General features: G+C 37.5%; 1 protein-coding gene across 1 annotated transcript in view; it reads right to left on the minus strand.

The window, feature by feature from the left end:
- ARHGAP42 (Rho GTPase activating protein 42) overlaps positions 1-19,169 on the minus strand; it is a 322,999-nt gene that overhangs the window by 237,425 nt on the left and 66,405 nt on the right. Inside the window, exon 2 of the mRNA XM_030333001.1 lies at positions 4,805-4,900. Within this exon, the coding sequence (XP_030188861.1) occupies positions 4,805-4,900 (96 nt within the window). The remainder of the gene's footprint in view (positions 1-4,804; positions 4,901-19,169) is intronic.

Consider the following 19,169-nt stretch of genomic DNA (forward strand, 5'->3'; position numbering starts at 1 on the left):
AGAGCTCAAGGATGCTGTCTTGCTTGGGACTTCAATTCTGGAAACAACTGACTTGTTCTCTGAGCCTGAGAAATTCCAGACTGGGTCCCAGACAACTAATTACATTTTGCTCCCTTCCAAGCCAGCAATGTCTCACTAACGCTGAAAATTAAACAAACAAACCCCAGCAAGCACAAGTCCAAAAGGGTGAGAGCAGAAGGGGACACATGAAGAGTGGGACTGACTTACAGACCAGACACAGGCCTACACATCTAAAACACTCTCGGAACAGCTTCCACAAATTAGGTAATTATATTGATATGGAAACAGCACCTTCTTTTCCTTACTTTGCTCAGAATCTGTTTTTCACCATATTCCACTGTAAGCACATTGAAAGCAGACATCTTATTCATCTTCCTACCACCTTCCCACCCATTCCCACCACAACTCACAGACAAAAAGTCTGCAAATGTCTTGACTTTACAAGTTATTTTTCATTGACATTGCTTACTTATAAAGAAGGAGTTTTTGTAAGTCATCGTTTTTAGTGGTTACATCATTGGTAAGTCTCAAAACTCCTCTGGCTGAGAGTGTCATGCTATTATTACTCAATACTACGTACGAGTCACAGCGGTCCCTATTTCATTCCTCTTATTAATCAGAGGAATAAGAGGCTGAAACTGGGGCCTCAACACGCTATTTTAAACAAAGCTGAAACTAAGTACCTTCCCATACAGAATTAACCTGATGAGAAAAAATAAAAATAAATAAAACTGATAAAGGTGGGTAAGGATAGTTCTTTGCACTGCATCCACTCCAGCCTTACCCAACAGTGTCAGGGATACATTCCTAGGTCACTGTCCTTGGAACGACAACTTGCAATATCCTCATCATTGCTTCAGGTTAGGAACAGTTATTCAAGTCTTTTCCTCTTTCTTACACAGTTATTTCAAAATGTTTAGAATGTATTTGAGGGCTCAGATAAAAAGTGTTGGGTGGTGAGGATATGCGAACATACCTGTATTCTTACTTTATTTGTTTCTTACAATTTTTTTTACAATACTTTTTGTTCTAAGTTAGGTTTTCCTAATAAAGTTTTAATGTTTAATTCAGATTCCCAATAACAGGAGCTACATAGTCTCCTGATTGAAAGCAACAAGCAATATTATATCTACCCCTATATAGCATCATCTTCTGTCCCCCATCTTTTATCTAACTCCTTAAAGCCCCAAAATACTAGAATTTCATCCACCATTCACTGCCCACCATAAATGTTAACCTACTGATCAATTCACACTTTTCAAATCTAATCTGCAAGAGCCACAACAACATCCATTTAGCCAAAGTGGAAAGAGACAAGCAGACCAATGTTGAATATCAAATTCACCACAATCTGGGAAAATCACCTAACATGCCTGAAATGCTGCAGGGCACGTATTTAAAAACCCTACCACTGCAGTTACATGTGACTTCAAGAAGGTATTGTAAGTAAGAAGTTTAATGGAAATTAAGAGAAATATGCAGAAATGTTTATTGTACTCTTTAGCAAGACCAACTACAAGTACCTTAAATGTTCTAGAGTTTATTTCATAAGTTTATGTATATGAACCTGATGGAATAATTTGAAGTCATGAAATCATTAAGAATCATAGTATCTATGAAAACCCAGAAGTATTTACCATAATCTTCTTTAAAAGAAAACAAATTTATATATATATAATACATATAATATATGTATATACATGTATACAGATATAATATGTATATATTACACATATATAATATGTATTATATATATATATTATATATAAGTAAAAAATTAAAGTTTATAGAGAAAACTATGTCATTTATTCAACAATTTAAGGGTCTACCATGAGTCAGGCCCTAGGTCAGGGGCCAAAGCTAAAGTAGTTTTAAAAAAAGAAAGACAGGGGCGCCTGGGTGGCGCAGTCGGTTGAGCGTCCGACTTCAGCCAGGTCACGATCTCGCGGTCCGTGAGTTCGAGCCCCGCGTCGGGCTCTGGGCTGATGGCTCAGAGCCTGGAGCCTGTTTCCGATTCTGTGTCTCCCTCTCTCTCTGCCCCTCCCCCGTTCATGCTCTGTCTCTCTCTGTCCCAAAAATAAATAAACGTTGAAAAAAAAAAAAAATTTTATAAAAAAAAAAAAAAAAAAAAAAAAAAAAAAAAAAAAAAAAAAAAAAAATGGCCTCTGCCTTCTTTGAACTACAATTACATTACTAAGTGAAAATAAATGCTATTATATAAATATGTGGGTTTTACTTTTTCTAAATAATAGTGCTAACATAGTAGTGTTTTAGTAATATAATCTAGGCTTTTTGGCCAGGTGTGTGTTACAAAGCCTATGCTGGGGGCTAGACATTTATGAAACAAATGTCAAGAAGTATTATACAAAAATGACAACCATTGTTCCAAGTGCCAGTGGCGCATGATCACTGATGGTGCCCTTTCTCATTCATTCTGTAAAGAGAAAGAAGTCATACTGTTGAGGCCCATGTGGCAGTCCTCAACCTTCTTCCAACACGGCTCAGCTACTTTTCATCACAGCATTGAGGGAGGAGGAGTCATTGATGACTTCAAGAGACCAGCTACCTCTATACCCACTCAGAGTAGCTAACACTTCTAAAGGAAAAACCCAAAAAGTGACCACCTGGCACAGCCCCTCTGAAAGCCTGCCACCTTGACCACCCTGTTGTATGCATAATGCAAATCCCATATGCAGCAAGATCTTGTTGAAGAACTCTGCATTCTGCCAGTGATTTCTCCAGAAGGAACTTTGTGAATGTAGGCAAGCTAAAGCCACACAGTGAATCCAACTCATTCAGCTTATCTTCTCCTGAGAGCCTCTTTTGGTGGGGATAAAATTGCCTTTTCCTCTCACAGCTAGGTTTGGACTTGCTACTTAGGTTTTCAGAAATAAAAACATACGGTTTATGAATACATATATAACTGACAAAACAATGAAGAAAAAGAAATGGTAGAGGAAGCAGAGGAAGGTGATTGTGGAGGGGCATGTCAGGGATTATGAATCCTTGCTACTCAAAGTATGGTCCATGGACCAGCAATGTCAATATCACCTTTAAGTACGTTAGAAATGCAGAATCACACACTCCACCTGAGATCTTCTGCATCAGAATCTGCATTTCATAAGATCTCTAGCTGTTTCATATATACATTAAACTTTGAGAGTCACTGTTCAAAACACCTGTAATATTCTGTTTTTTATACCTGGAAGGTGAGTACATTTAGTATTATCTCCTAAATGTACGTATTCTATACAGACTTTTGATTATGTGGCATGTCTCTAATTCAGCCTCAAATGGACCCACTATCTACAAACTGTAAGTAAGTAGTGATTGTTAAAATGTAGGGAAAAGGAATGCTACATGAATCTGATCTTCAAACAGTAAAATCAGATACAGATTAAACTTCAGAGATCACATAACCCCACCTCTTCACTTTATGGGAGATAAAACATCTGAATCAGGAATGGGCATGTCTAGGGGTCAGACTGCTTAATTATTAAGGCAAAGTTGGATTAGGGCTCAAGTTTCCTGATCCTCAGTAATGTTCTCTATCCTATAGTAATACTGGTTTAGTACATCATAACTGATTTCTTTCTTTATAAACAAATACTCATGTTAAAAGAAAAATCAAGCTGGGGCACCTGGGTGGCTCAGCTGGTTGAGTGACCAACTTCAGCTCAGGTCATGATCTCATGGTTTGTGACTTAGAGCCCTGAGTCGGGCTCTGTGTTGACAGCTCAGAGCCTGGAGCCTGCTTTGGATTCTGTGTCTCTCTCTCTCTCTCTCTGCCCCTCCCCCACTCATGCTCTGTCTCTCTCTGCCTCCAAAATAAATAAACATTTAAAAAAATAAAAAGAAAAAAGAAAAATCAAGGGGTGGGTGCCTGGGTTGCTCAGTTAGTTAAGCGTCTGACTTCAGCTCTGGTCATGATCTCACAGTTCTTGAGTTCGAGCCCCGCATCAGGCTCTGTGCTGACAGCTCAGAGCCTGGAGCCTGCTTCAGATTCTGTGTGTGTGTGTGTGTGTGTGTGTGTGTGTGTGTCTCTCTCTCTCTTTCTGCCCCTCCCCCATTCATGTGCGCACATGTGCTCTCTCTCTCTGTCTCTCTCTTTCTCTCTCTCAAAAATAAACAAACATTAAAGAAATTTTTAAAAATAAAAATTTAAAAAAAGGAGAAATCAAGGGGCACCTGGGTGCCTCAGTCGGTTCAGCATCTGACTCTTGAGTTCAGCTCAGGTCATGATCCCAGGGTCCCACATTGATCTCCATGCTCATTGCACTGAGCATGGAGCCTGCTTAAGATTCTCTTTCTCTCTCCCTCTGCTCCTCTCCCTCACTCACGTACTCTCTCTCTCTAAAATAAAATTTAAAAAGAAGAATACATTTTTAAAAAGAGAGAAACCGGTCTTACATTTTTTAAAAAGTAAAATAATTCTTAAAACCAGTACCTTGTATATTTAATAGTGGATGTCCAATATGTATTTGAGTGAATGATTCACTTTGAGGCAGAGACAAACATTGTTATCTACCTCTTATCAAAGGGCTAAGCTAAATTATAGAATGATGAATAAATAATTTCCTTATGGAAAAAAACAAGAGTTCAATTTTTAGACAGTATATAATACTCTCCTCTACAATAACCAAAAATTGCCCTATACTTTTATTAAAGTCAGAATATTTTACATGTTTAGTATTGGGTATGTGAATCTGTTTGATTCAATGAAATCACTATCTGAAGCAGGACTTTTAAATTACATAGAATATTAAAGAACAGTAGTACTCACCAATACTAATTTCATCATCTGTTTCAGCATCACCAATACATTCAAATTGGAAATCTTGCAGTGACTGGGAAAATTTCTGTACTGCCATAGACAGATCTGCAATTAAAAAGTTTTAAAAAATCATAAGTTGAAGATACCATGAGATACTCTAGAGTTTCCATGTGTATTATTATGTAACTCTGATTTTAATACTATATTTATCAGAACCTTTCAAATACTAGCTTGACAAATTTAAGCAGAATTTAAGAAGACTACTAAAGAATTATTTTAGGAACTGGATCTGCTCTGCTCACTGGGGATTTGCCCATGTAAGAAAGTTTTTGGTGCTAGTTGTGTATTATATGGAAGCCAATTCCCAAAGCCTTTATGAAAGAACTACCATTCATTCCCTATAAATGGAGCATTGATTAAAAAAAAAAAAAAAAAAAAAAAAGAATGCTACTAAGGTTGCTGGTGGGGTGGGGTGAAAGGGAGGGGAAAGCAGCCAACCTTTGATTAGAAAGGGTCACCAATATATAGACTATAAAGCAGGTAAGGAATGTGTTTTTAACCAATAAACTACTGAATTAGGTCTCCTAAAGTGAAAGGCCACCTGAAAGGCTATTTACAAATAACCTTGTAATTTATAGGGGACCTCAAGCTAAATATATTCTTCAATCCAGGCTTCAGCCTGAATAAAGTCCAGAGTGTGACTAAATCCAGAAGATTCTTTATTCTTGGAGAGAATAAAGTAAAACCCAGAATAATGAGAAGTAAATCCCTGGGATACAGCCTAACAGAGTGATTAAGAATGCAGACTCTGGAGCCAGGCTGCCTGGGTGGAAATCCAAGTCCCACCAAGTATTTGCTATGTGACCTTGGGCAAATTATTTAACTCCTCTGAGCCTCTGTTTCCTCATCTGTAAAGAGTGAATAATAATGGCATAAACCACCATAGAGTTCTTTCAAGGACTGAGCAAATTAATGTCTGCAAAGGATTCTGAACTGAGCCTGGCATTTAATAAACACTGTATAAGTTTTTTAAGTAAAATTATAAATCACTCTGAGAGTGCAGCATCACGGAGGCTTTAAAGGTTCCACCTCTTGGGGCGCCTGGGTGGCGCAGTCGGTTAAGCGTCCGACTTCAGCCAGGTCACGATCTCGCGGTCCGGAGTTCGAGCCCCGCGTCGGGCTCTGGGCTGACCACTCAGAGCCTGGAGCCTGTTTCCGATTCTGTGTCTCCCTCTCTCTCTGCCCCTCCCCCGTTCATGCTCTGTCTCTCTCTGTCCCAAAAATAAATAAACGTTGAAAAAAAAAAAAAAAATTAAAAAAAAAATAAATAAGGTTCCACCTCTCAGAGCCACTCTGATCATCCATACTAACCTTTCCACAGAAGTCTGTGCCAGTAGGAAAACATACTTTTCTGGAATTCACTATACACTTCACTTAGTGGTATTTCCCATGGGTTCAAGTCCAATACATGAACTCTTAATTTTAATTTAAGCAACAGGACCCAATGAAGACTCTCTCCTAACTAGTGTTTAGTCAGACTCCTCTGAGCCCTCATCTTGTCTAGTTTTCTGCCTTGGCTCTCAGTCCTCACTCGGCCTACAGAGCCCAGTTTTAGCAAGAATCTTGCCAAGTGAGTTTAGAGAAAACTCCCCAACTCTGGATACCCAACCAAAATCTTCATCCCCTACATTTAGTCCTTCACCTGCCTTCACCAAGAATCCTCCTTATCTTTGATGTCTTCTCCTAGTAAATGGAATGGTGTTCCAACCACCAACACCCGCTCTATCCTGGCCTCAAGCCTGCTCCTTGGCTATAAATCCCCACTTGTTCTTGTTGCATTCAGAGGTGAGTATGCTCTCTCTCCCCTATTGTGTATGGTAAGCTTGACACTTTTAGCAGTCTTGAATAAAGTCCTCCTTAACATTTTAACCAGTGTCAGCATAATTTTTTCTTTAAGAGAACACTTGTGATCTTGTGCCTAGACATGACGTCAGGACTTACTGTGGTAACCCACCATTCACGAAACCGTAAGCAGCTATCAATGTAAATACTCATGAATGAACAGATCTTCAAACATTAAGGTCACTTTTCTGTGTCACTATTACCCAAAGAACTCACCAACACCCTGAACAAATACAGTTTTGAAGATGACAGGCCTCAAGCTTCAGAGAGGCTCTAAAAAAAAAAATCAAAATACACACACGAGACAGATTTTTGAAAAAACAAATTATTCTCTGGAAAGATGATGGTACTCATAGATAACCCCTCTTTTCACAAGAGGACTAAAACTTTGGGCCAGCTACACATTCTGCTTGAGAGGTACTTTCAATTTAAGAGAGAAAGTTTTAGGGGCACCTGGATGGCTCAGTAGGTTAGGCGACTGACTTCGGGTCAGGTCATGATCTCACAGTTTGTGAGTTCGAGCCCCATGTTGGGCTCTGTGCTGACAGCTCAGAGCCTGGAGCCTACTTCAGATTCTGTGTCTCCCCTCTCTCCACTCTTCCCTTGCTCACGCTCTGTGTCTCTCTGTCTCTCAATAATAAATAAATGTTTAAAAATTTTTTTTAAAAAAGAGAGAAAGTTCGATCAGCTTAAGAATGTCTCTGGACTGGACTTTCAAGAAGAAAGATGAAGCGAGCCTTCTTAATGAATTAATAGTCAATGAAAACACAAACACTTTATTAGAACTAGACTTCACCAATTACCTTTGAGGCCTTGGACAATCATCCATCCTTCCATTTTTTCTTATCTTTACAATAGAGCAGTAATACTGATCTCACAGGATTGTTCTAAAGACTAAATGAAGTATGTGCCTGGTACATACTAGGCAACTCAATAAGCGGTATCAGTTATTATCATTCAAGTCCAGCTCATAAAAGTGGGGAAGTTGCCTGGCCTTCCAGACAGAAGCGCACTGTGCAGAAGTACGCATTTATCTGACGGTGCACAGCTCTGATACGATGGGTAGAGAATCATAACACCCTACATCAAATGTTATGAGAAGACAAAGAAAGAAAGTAGACTCCTGGGATATTTTAAGCCAAGCTATATGTGCGTACTCTCCCTGAGACAGGGAAAGCATCCCATTTAATGTCCCTGTATTTTTCTATGTACAATAAAGAGCTTATGGTAAAATGGATTTGAAGTCACAGAAGCAATTCCTACAGCAGAGTTGAGATGAGGGATGGTACATACAGGTGAAATCAGTGTGCTTACGAGAACTCTGTAAGAGAGATCGTTCCTTCTCTACCCTCCTCACCACTAATTCCTCTCAGTTTCCCCTCAAATTCAGTGAGCTATCTGGAAGCTTTGTCGAAAGGAACTCTGGCACAACATCCCACAACCGACCATTTATTCCTGAACTACTCTTTGCTTGCTCCTTCACTAAGAAAGATAAGCTGCTTTCTCCTTTCATAGACATCACAGTGGGTGCACTAGAATAATGCCTGTCTCCAGACAAGAACACAGGAGCCCACTTTACCGGCTACTCTTGTCAACATAGCCAAGTGATTGAGAGTGTGAGTTCTAGCAGCAGATTACCTGGGCTAATTTCCTGCCTCTACCTATCAGTGACATGACTGTGGGCAAGTTCCTTAACTTCTCTGTACCTCAGTATCCTCATCTGTTAAGTGGAACAGAATGTGTCTCTCAGGGTTACTGTGAGGAGTAAATGAGTTAAATATAGATGAAGAACTTAAAACAGTGTCTGGCACATTGTTAAGCATTTAAAAAATGTTGGCTAATTTTTATTTAAGCCTTCCATTTGGGTGGAGTAATGTCATTTCCTCAGTAAAGATGAGGCTCTATACTTCTGAATTCCCCATAATTCTGAACTTAAAACATTAAAATACAGATATGTTAACTTGTAAAAAAAAAAAAAGTGTTGGCTACTTCCATGTAAACATCTTAGAAAAGAAAAAAAAATGTTTCAGGAATGAAGGTAGCAGCTATTAGACCTTAGATAACCTTGGAAAGTGCGCAAAAAAAAAAACCCACCTGTTGACAGCAGTTTCAAATTCTCTCTTACTGCACTGCAATTGGGCTATGACGGAGACAACCTGATTATTCAGTATTTGAGTAAGAGATACATGTCGATTTCAACACTAGAATGAAAACTGCACAAATGATCTCTGCATAGTCCTTTTGGGAGCATAATGAGACAGAATTATATTTCAAAAACTTGGTTCTCAAGTTAATTCAGATAACAATTCCAAAAATAAAGGGAAGTTCAAAATATGACTTATTTTCAACTTCAAGTGTCTGGGTTCTTGATTTTCCTTTTATTTGTTCTCCTTTTCTAAAAACCATAGTAATAATCAGGTCAAAAATATTACCAAGATAAAGAACTTGCCAGATATTTTCTGCCAGTAACATTGGTCAGTCTGAAAAATGAGGAATCCAGCTCACAGCTTTTAATCTTGGCTCCATGTCACTCTGAACTAGAAAGCACAACACCTTCAACTGACTTGAAACTGCATGAAACATACTATTCCCTAAATGTCCAAATTCCTAAACAATGCCCAGATGCATACAACAGAAGTACCGGTTCTAAAACCTTCTAAATAAAATTGATTCACATCTGATTAAAACCTAATTTTTAAAATTCTATTGTTGAATTTTAAGTATCAAAATGTATAATGATAAGAACCTACATTTTCTCTTAAATACAAAAAGAAAGATTAAGTGTATAAAACATGACAGAGAATTCTAGTTTAGGCAAAAGTGTCTCTTTCTCCCTATTTCTATTAGAACTTGAGAACAAACAAGAAAAAAATCCCAGTCAGAGCTGCCTGGCCACATTCTAAGGTGAATGTAGAGGAATAACATTTACTAGCAAGCAAGACTGTACATAGTAAAGATGTCATTAAGTAGCACCCGTACCATATCTTTTCCGTTTGTCTAACCTGCAAGTTAAGCACGGATGTCTTCACATGTATTCACATTAAGTTGGAAGAAATTACACTAGGCTTTAATTACTCAGGAATGTTTTTATATCAAAGAGTTAACCTGTAGCACCCATGATTAGATGATGCAAATGAAGCATTAAACTTCATTTCATTAGAGAAATAAAACACACTTAGTAAATAATTATAACTCTTCTTATACATTAGGAGCCGCCCTTTTACTTTAGAATGTTAATGAAATTATTTTTACAATGTTATCTATGGAGGTGAGCTATATTTATGTCAGAGCAAGTACAACCAGCAAGTCTACTGGTACAAGGCAGTTCTTCCTGAACCCAGTTGATCTGAGATTGAATTAAGATTCAGAGGGGCAATGTGTTGCAGACATATGTGTTGTAGAATTATACTCACACTACCATGCAGAAGGCAGACAGTACAAAGCAACAGGAATACAAGGTAAACATAAGATATAACCTTTCCTCCAAAAGGGCGCAGTCCAATAGGAACATGGGGCATGTAATAAATCCTATCATAGGTCAATTGATAAAGTGTCTTACAGAGGTTTAATAACACCATCACTACAGGGGCACCTGGGTGGCTCAGTCAGTTAAGCATCCAACTTTCGATTTCGGCTCAAGTCATGATCTCAGAATTCATGAGATGGAGCCCACAGCTCTGAGCTGACAGCACAGAGCCTACTGGGATTCTCTCTCTCCCTCCCTCTCTCTCTCTCCCTCTAAATAAATAAATAAATAAATAAATAAATAAATAAATAAATAAATCTTAAAAAATAAATAAATAACACCATCACTACAGATGGTACTACTACATGCTGGATACTATTCCAAGTACTTAATGTAAATTAAACCATTAATTCTCAAAACAGCCACAAAAAGCAGATATTATCACTCCAACTTTACAGATAAAAAACTGAGGCACAGACAAGTTAAGTGACTTCCCCAAGTTCATACAAGCTAGTAAATAACAGAGCCAGATTTTCAACCCAGGAAGCCTGGCTCCGGAATCCCCATTTAACCATATTGCCACACTGCTCTGCACATAAAGGAAGCAAATAAGAAGGCAAAATCAGGGGTGCCTGGGTGGCCCAGTTAAGCGTCTGACTCGTTTTCAGCTTGGTCATGATCTCACAGTTCGTGAGTTTGAGCCCCACATCAGGCTCCATGCTGACAGCGCAAAGCCTGCTTAGGATTCCGTCTCCCTCTCTCTGACCTTCCTCTGCTTGCTCTGTATCTCTGTCTCAAAATAAATAAATAAACATTTACAAAAAAAAGAATAAAAAGGCACAGTCAGTTCTGCCTGAGTGCATAGGGGAAGGCTTCTCACAAGAATCAATGAAAACAGAGACTTAAAAGATTTGACAACACACTAGGCATGGCCAAGTTTACAAAATGTACAGGATCTTCCAAAAGGCATCTTCTACCTACATATCCAACCACACCTATCCAGATTCACTCCAAGCTGGGGTACTGGTTAACACTAGAAACAAACATCCAGTCTCTTATAACTATGTTTATATTGTTATTCCACTTTCTAGAGATATACTCTTCTTCAGGTCTCTTTCAAGAATTCGCTCAAGCTCCCATTTCCTCCAAATATCCCTTCCTGATCCCTTCTAGTTTAGCATAATCTCCTCTTATATTTTCCACTCCATGCTGTGACTCGCTTGCTATGCATCCTCTATTTTACCTTTTACCCTATTCACCCTGTTTTAAATAGTGTAATAAAGGTAGGAAGTTTTATCATCTGCAAATACTATCCAAGTATTCAGCACCATTTCTTATACACTTGAGCTCACTTTTTGAAAGCATGAATCTCTGTAAGGTAGATAAATTCTTTCACCTTTCCGGATGCCTTTCACCTTCCCTTCTCCTTACTCTTGCAAACACCTGATGTGGCTTTTCAACCACTGGTAAAATGTGGATTGTCAACTTTCCAAAATAATAAGTAATAAAATGTTTTTCTATTTACAAGAAGCTTTGATATACATTCACAATAATGATAGCAAGAGTATTGATAAGATGTTTTATTATTTCAAAACTCTTACATATTTTTTCCTAATTCTCACACAAAACTATGAGGGCTGACACTCTGAAATTTAAGTACTAACTTAATTAGCCCAATGTCTAAGGAGAGCTGGACTCCAATCTGGACAGGTCTTCTACTCCCCAAATATGACATTCTCTCTGCTACATACCACAGCTAATTCCCAATGACTAACAGGCACTAAAACCAGGGAGGGTGTGTCCTTTAACAACATCTAACTAAGCCTTTATCTGCTCTATAAACTCTAAAATAGTAAGACTCCAAGTATGGAACTATACATTAGAGCTAGCTATGCTCATTAGCATGGAATAAGGTAGCAGCAAACATACGTTAGATAGTCATTATGAAACACCATGCTAGAAGCCAAAGGACACACACAGCATTCTTACACTTTCTAATGCCACAAGATAACTGAATAATATTCTAGGTGTTAAGCTTTTTGAAGGTAGATATATATTCTTCATCTCATTTTGCCCTTAGTGCCCAATAGAAAGCAGACTCAAAAGAGACCAGAGGGACCAGAAATACAGAAGTGTACACCAATGTGTTAATATAAAAATCCACTATAGATTTTACTTTACTGAAAAGCTTATGGCATTGGGAACATACATGAGTATAAATGGAAGCCTTAACTTACTAAAAAGTATACTGAACACTACACAGCAGAATATTCAAGAAATTATCCACTAAGCCTGGGTTTTTAACACCTGCAGTTATGTTTTTAGTGTTCTCTCTGAGAGCCACAAATGTCAGACTGATAGATGGAGAAAAGTCAAAGGAAAAGAACACTAGGTGTGGTCAAGTATTATAAAAATGCAATGAGAACTTGTCAATAAAAATCATTTCTATGGCTCTCATCTAAACAAAGTTTTAAATGCCCACTTTGTTATTTCCCTATTTACCTAAATGGGTAGAAAATACTGGTTGTCCAATATTAACAGTTAAAGAAAAGTCTCCATAAAGAAGGTCCAGGACAAAGCTTAGTACTACTAGTCACTCAATATATGTATCTTGAGCTAAAGTGAAAATGAGTGACTTACAGTAATGGGATCAAGCAATTTTCTTTCCTTGCAGGCCTTGAGAAACGCTGTTGCATGTAGCAATAGCCATGTTCACAGGAGGTCACCGAAGACAAAAATCACAGAGGGCAATGGGGCACTGATGCCGTTCTTCATCCCTCTGGAAATGCAAAGAGAACAGACTACTCTCGGCCACTAAATTAACTTGCTGTATTCGCGAATGGAACAACATTGCTTTGGCACTGTAAAGTTGGCCTATCTTTAGATGTCTTCATTCATTATTGCTATATGTGTGTTCAGGGTATTATTTCTGGATCCTGTTTTGGATAAATGTACCTTTGTGGTAGGCAGTGTAAGTCAAAGCATCTGTTTTCAGTGATAAAGTCTTATGTGATGAATGTTGCTCAGATCTGGGAAGAAGTCCTTCATTAGAATCAATCATTCTTTCATGTCATGAATTAAGTGTGCACATGTGTGGAACAGATATGGTCACCAATCCTGGGACCTCCACGTACTGCATGCAATGTGTCTTAGAGCAAGCACTTAGCTTCCCTGAATCTCAGGTTCTACATGTACAAAAAAAAGATAGTAAACCCTTGCGAGACTGTCATGAATATTACACAAAACTAGCTTAGCACAGTGTCTGGTACAGAACAGAACAAACTTGAAATACTGGTTCTCAACAAATGTTAACTATTAAACCACATTTACTAAGATGGCAAATGCAGAATATGAAATATTTTCATTGTAAGCATAACACATTTAGTCTGTGAATTAAATTACTATCTTCAGGACAGCTTCAGTGAAAAAAAATAGTGGTGCTGACCTATAAGACCAGTTTGTAATCCCATAAGTGATATGTGTCTGGCAAGTAGCTCCATAAGATTCCAACCTAAAAACAAACAGGAACCAACAGTTGGGCAGATTTTATCCGCAGTTTCAATAAAGCTACAAATTCCATGAAAATTAAAAATGAAAACCCACAAAGGCTTCACTGCTACTAGAAGTAAAGTTAAAAATAGAAAGTTCAAAGTATAAACCACCCATCTTTCTACCCTGGGGGAAAAACTTGAAAAAGGAAGGGTAAGGAAACAATGGCACACTGTAGTTTCTCAGGATTCTCTCCCTTCCTCAATAAGCATTCCTTTGCTGCCTTTGACTTTTCTCTTCCTCACACTCACACTTTCCTCTAGTATGATTAGTCCTCAGTCACCTTGTTTTACCCCAAAACTTGCTTTCTTTCAAAAAGTACTGTACATTGGGGCACCTGGGTGGCTCAGTTGCTTTAAGCAGCCGACTTCGGCTCAGTTCATGATCGCATGGTTTGTGGGTTCAAGCCCCTGAACAGCTCAGAGCCTGGAGCCTGCTTCAGATTCTGTATCTCCCTCTCTCTCTGCCCCTCCCCCACTCATGCTCAGTCTCTGTCTCAAAAATGAATATGTTAAAAAAATTTTTTTTAACTACTGTATATTTATATGCAGGAAACTCCAAAGTGGGGGTTTAACTCTGAATGCTGCACTTCCAAGCAAAATTGAATAAAATATCCCCCGCCTTTTTTTGATTTAGGTAAAAAACACTGACATGGAGAACTTTGCAGGTTTCCTAAGCTTCCCAGCAACACAGGATGTCCTGGCACATTTTCCTGGTCTACTATCCCACCCATACCTCTCCCTAGTCCAATCACTCATTTCCTACTACTTGCCAAGCACCTACAACTTACACTCTTACAGATACAGCAACAGTGAAGTGTTTTAGTGTTCTACCCTCACCTCCAGCCCACTTTTCTTTTGACTACCTGAAGTATCCTATCTATCGAAGATAATGACTCAGGAAGAGTATTTAGTGTTACCTTACCTTTCATGTCACACAGCAGCCTATTGCTAATTCTTAAAGCTTACTTTTTCAATCAGCACCTTCTTGATATTATATACCAAACACATTTGTGATAAAATTGGACTAGTTAAATTACCTTCTTAAAGCACCACATGAGTTGTTACCTACTATGCAATTCAAGCATATCATCTTTCTATTAGGTTTTTCAGGACATCTTTTTTCTCAAACTTCTTTACATCCTCAAATATGCCTTGGCCAAACAAACCACTCTAAACTTTAGTTCTCTCAACATCCATGAAGTCATTCCCCATGTTGGAAATATTCCTTTGCTTTCTGTTAATGACCTTCAAATGTCTTCAAATACAGAGGTACTCACAGCTCTGCTGTGAAGCTTCATCTTACCTCAAAGAACATCTGGCTATACTTGAAGATGAAGCATGTAGCTCCCTTCAGTCTTTTTGAAGCAACTTTAAGACCCACCTCCCCAGATTAATCTAAAAGCCACTCTAAATAATCCAGTCATAGCAACACATCTGCTGGTTTACAGATATCAAATACTGACATGCCTTATCATACACAATAGTATGTCAAGAGTTCACAAAGCCATGGATAATTTTAGTGTTATGTTCTTGGTGTTGTAACTTTTACTAGAAAACTGGGGAGATAGAACCTCATTAGTTTTATCCTCTTTCACATATTTTTGAAAGTACATATTGTGAGTAAACCAAGAGTCATGTGAATTAACTTATATTTTATTACTTCCATCAAGGCAGCCAGTTCGGGCCATGTCCTCAGACTGAGGGTATATTTTCCCCTCCTCTAGTAGAAAATTTTGAGAAGTATTACATTACTGTCATATACTGCCTTTTTGATGTCTACTGATATACCGTACAAGTTTACATTCTATTTATTACATATTTGTGTCCAAGTCCCATAACCTTCACCAAACAGCAAGCCTGTGGAGGGCAGAGAATCTCTCTAGTTTTTACTGCAACCAGCACAGAGTCTTGAAAATAGGAAGTTAACAATAAACACATTACAATGCATGAATTCAAAGGATTTAGGAAAGGTAAACTAAGGCTTTTCCAGGACTGGCAAAAATCAATTCCAGATAAGAAATGATTTAGTCACAGACTTGCCTCTAGCTATAAAAGGTGCTAGGAGGAACAGAGAAAAACCAGAGCCCCAGCAAAACAACATACCTAATGATCTGAACATCAAATCAAGTACAAGAAATCTGAAGCCACAGAGAACAGGTACAAGATTCCTTCATTTAAGATCTTTTGGCAAGCTGGGCAAAAAGCAAAGCAGTGGAAACTGACAAAACCAGTACAGATATTTTAGGTACTAACCTAAAATCTCACCCTTGTCTTAGAAATCCAACTCTAAAAATGATTCTGGTGGTCTAATCAAGCTTGATGAGGAGAATATTCAGTTAAAAAAAATTAAAAGTTCCATAAACTTAAATCATTAGAGAAAGCTAGCACAGATTCTTATTTCCTTATATCATTTTCTAATACAAAGAAGTCCTATTAAAATATCAAGAGCAAGATTTCGATGTCAGGCAGCCTACTAGCTGAACTCTCAGTTTTGTTTTGTTGAGAGGGTACTTAAGCTCTTCAAGTTTCAATTTACCTACCTGCAAAATGAAGATAATAATATACCCTACTTCATAATGACATACATGCAAAGGGCTCAGCATAGCACACAGTAAGAGCTTGATAATAGTAGTTACAATTATGAAAGCTAATTTTTCAGGAGGAAACCAATGACATGTTATAGTTGGGTCTTGGGTACTAAACCTACATTAAGCTCACCTCTCAGGATTTAAGATAATGCACTATTACACGATAGCAGCAAATTTAATGTAGCCCAAGTACCTGCTGACCAAGAAAATACTAAAGTGACAACAAACATCATTAGTCAAATTGTCTCTGTTCCAAAAGGTAAATTTACAATTTACTTAAGTGCATTTTCCCATCAGCTGTTTAGCACCATACACATTAATGAAAGCTATAAGAACACTTATATTGACTCCAACGACAGATTATTAAAACTTCAAATTATTGTCTCAGTGGTTAATAAATTTCTGCACATTCCAGCATTCCTTAAGAAAGCATTCCTGGACTGAATAATGAACTGTGTTTGACCAAGTGAAGAAACAAGCTGATGTACATGAACCTCTAAAAATTTTGACAACTTTTCACAACTGAAATTGAGTAATAAGTTTAAAATGTGTGCATAGCATAAATGGCTAGCTATGTTTGTGACAGCGTATTTGGGTTTTTCACTACTGTATTTTTATTGATTTTCTTTGGTTAAACAAAAGTGTATAATATGAAATATCATGGCTATAAATGAACAATACAGTTATGGCAAAAGAAATTTTTCCTATAGTTATATGACTAACATCCTCTTAAAGACTAGAAATTTTATTATGAATAGTAATTGAAAGGCAAATACATAAGCCTCTGTCTTAGACGAGATGTGTAAGTATGCTGGCATCATGGCTGGTTCTTCCAAAAAGAAATAGAAAAGAACGACTCTGTAAAACAGGGTGGAACTTGGGCTGCCAAGAAATTAAAGGCACAAAGATCATTATTTTCCATGTCCACAATGTTTTTAAGTTGCTTTCAATAGACTTGTTATCCTACATATTTACAGACCACTTTTCTGCTATCTTAACCCATTTTGAAACTCTAAAGCGATTTTTTCAGACTATTTCAAGAAAACTACATTTTAACATATTAGACTCCATTGTGCACCTTTAAAGCCAATCCCCCACTTACCCATCTTTAAGGTATTACAAGAGACCATGTTTATAGGATACACTATTTTACTGTTTTATTCTAAATTCCAAGTATTCTGTTTTTAATAAACTGATTTACTACAGTCATTTACCACCTTCGATACACATGATGAGATTTTTCAAATCATATGTATACCCCCTTATCTCACTAGAACCCTACTGTGGAAACCGACTGAGTAATTATCTCTATTTAGCAGATGAGGAAAGTAAGGCCCAAAGTTAAGTGACTTACCCAAGCAATAGAATGAGGGCTGGAATTTGTACAGGCCAAACTTCTTTCTATACTGCTTAAATAAACATTCCTCTTACACCTATAATTCTACCATACAAGGCATAACTCAATAGTAAACAATTGTTTTAAAACAGGATCATTTACAATTTTCCTTATTTTCTCACTTAAAAAAAATCCCTCATCCTTATACTATATCTCCATTAGGTAACTATTTTAACTGCTGGTGTACATGTTATTTACATGGAACGGTCATTATAAAAATGCCTAAGTGGTTTGAGGAACATATACATCATGTTTAAAATATTATTTTATTTTATGTGATTATGTTCATCAGAAAGCATAAAGATGAATCTCAAATCTTTTATTTCAAAAGAAAACTCATTCACATAAATGCCATGCTGTTTGAGTTACCAGCATGCATACACATCAATGATCTGTACAGTCAGCAACTGCCTGCTGTGATTCTAAACAGCTAAGACATATTTAGCCACCAGAGCAGAGGAATTCCAACTGTGTCAACTTGTGCAACTACTTCTGGCTTTGCAGCTTCCCACATTCTGGAAGGCACATTGTCTCTAATTATTTTATTGCTGCAAATAAAAGGGACTTCTCATACAAATGACACACATGATTTATGCCAGGTTTTTATTAGCACATAGACAGTCCATGATTAGTTCACCATTCAATTCAAAAACTTAAACATATATGTGGTTTTCAGGTCCTCTGACCTGATATTTTTGTCTTCTTCAAAACTTACTAATGTCAGTTCTTCAATTGATAAAAATTTAAGATGATTTTTATATATCACTTTCATATGTTCTAAGATGCTAAATTATTTTTTTAAAAATATGTTAAATTATTAAAAATTATTTTTAAAAAGCTCACCATCCAATTTTCAAAATATTAAAATACAGAAACCGTACAACTTTGATTCCATGAATTACTATGTATCTTTATATTTTATACTTTGCTTGGTCATATTGAACAATGGCATCATTCAGAGCATTTGAATTGTCAGGTAAAGGAAAGCATTATCCCTAACCTCAAGAAGCTAATAGCCTAACAAAATAAATAGCACACAAGGCACTACTTCAATTGCCTTCTCCTATCTCTAAATACCAAAGAAACCTAAACCATGAAGAGCCTGTTCTAGAAATATTGTCTGTGTTGTCCCTAACCATTATGACAGGGGGAAATAAATCCATTCTCTCTAGCTTAACTTCTTATTCCTTGGCCATTTAAAGGACCCGAAGCCTTTATTCAGGCCACCTAGTCCCTTGGGCTTATTTCTGGCAGAGGATCCAAGCTGAAGGGGCTACCAGCAGCTGTGTGCAAACCCCCACTCATCCCTAGAAATACTGAAATAGTGGGACTGTGGGCAATATTTTAACAAGGGCTCTCCAGATAACAAACTAGATAATTAGGCACTAGAGTTTCTATTTTCAGGCTGGAAATTCTTAGAGTTATACAACCAAAAAACGAAGTTGTGCATACTGTTCCTATTTGCTCCACA

This window comes from Lynx canadensis, chromosome D1, assembly GCF_007474595.2.
Source record: "Lynx canadensis isolate LIC74 chromosome D1, mLynCan4.pri.v2, whole genome shotgun sequence".
NCBI lineage: Eukaryota > Metazoa > Chordata > Mammalia > Carnivora > Felidae > Lynx > Lynx canadensis.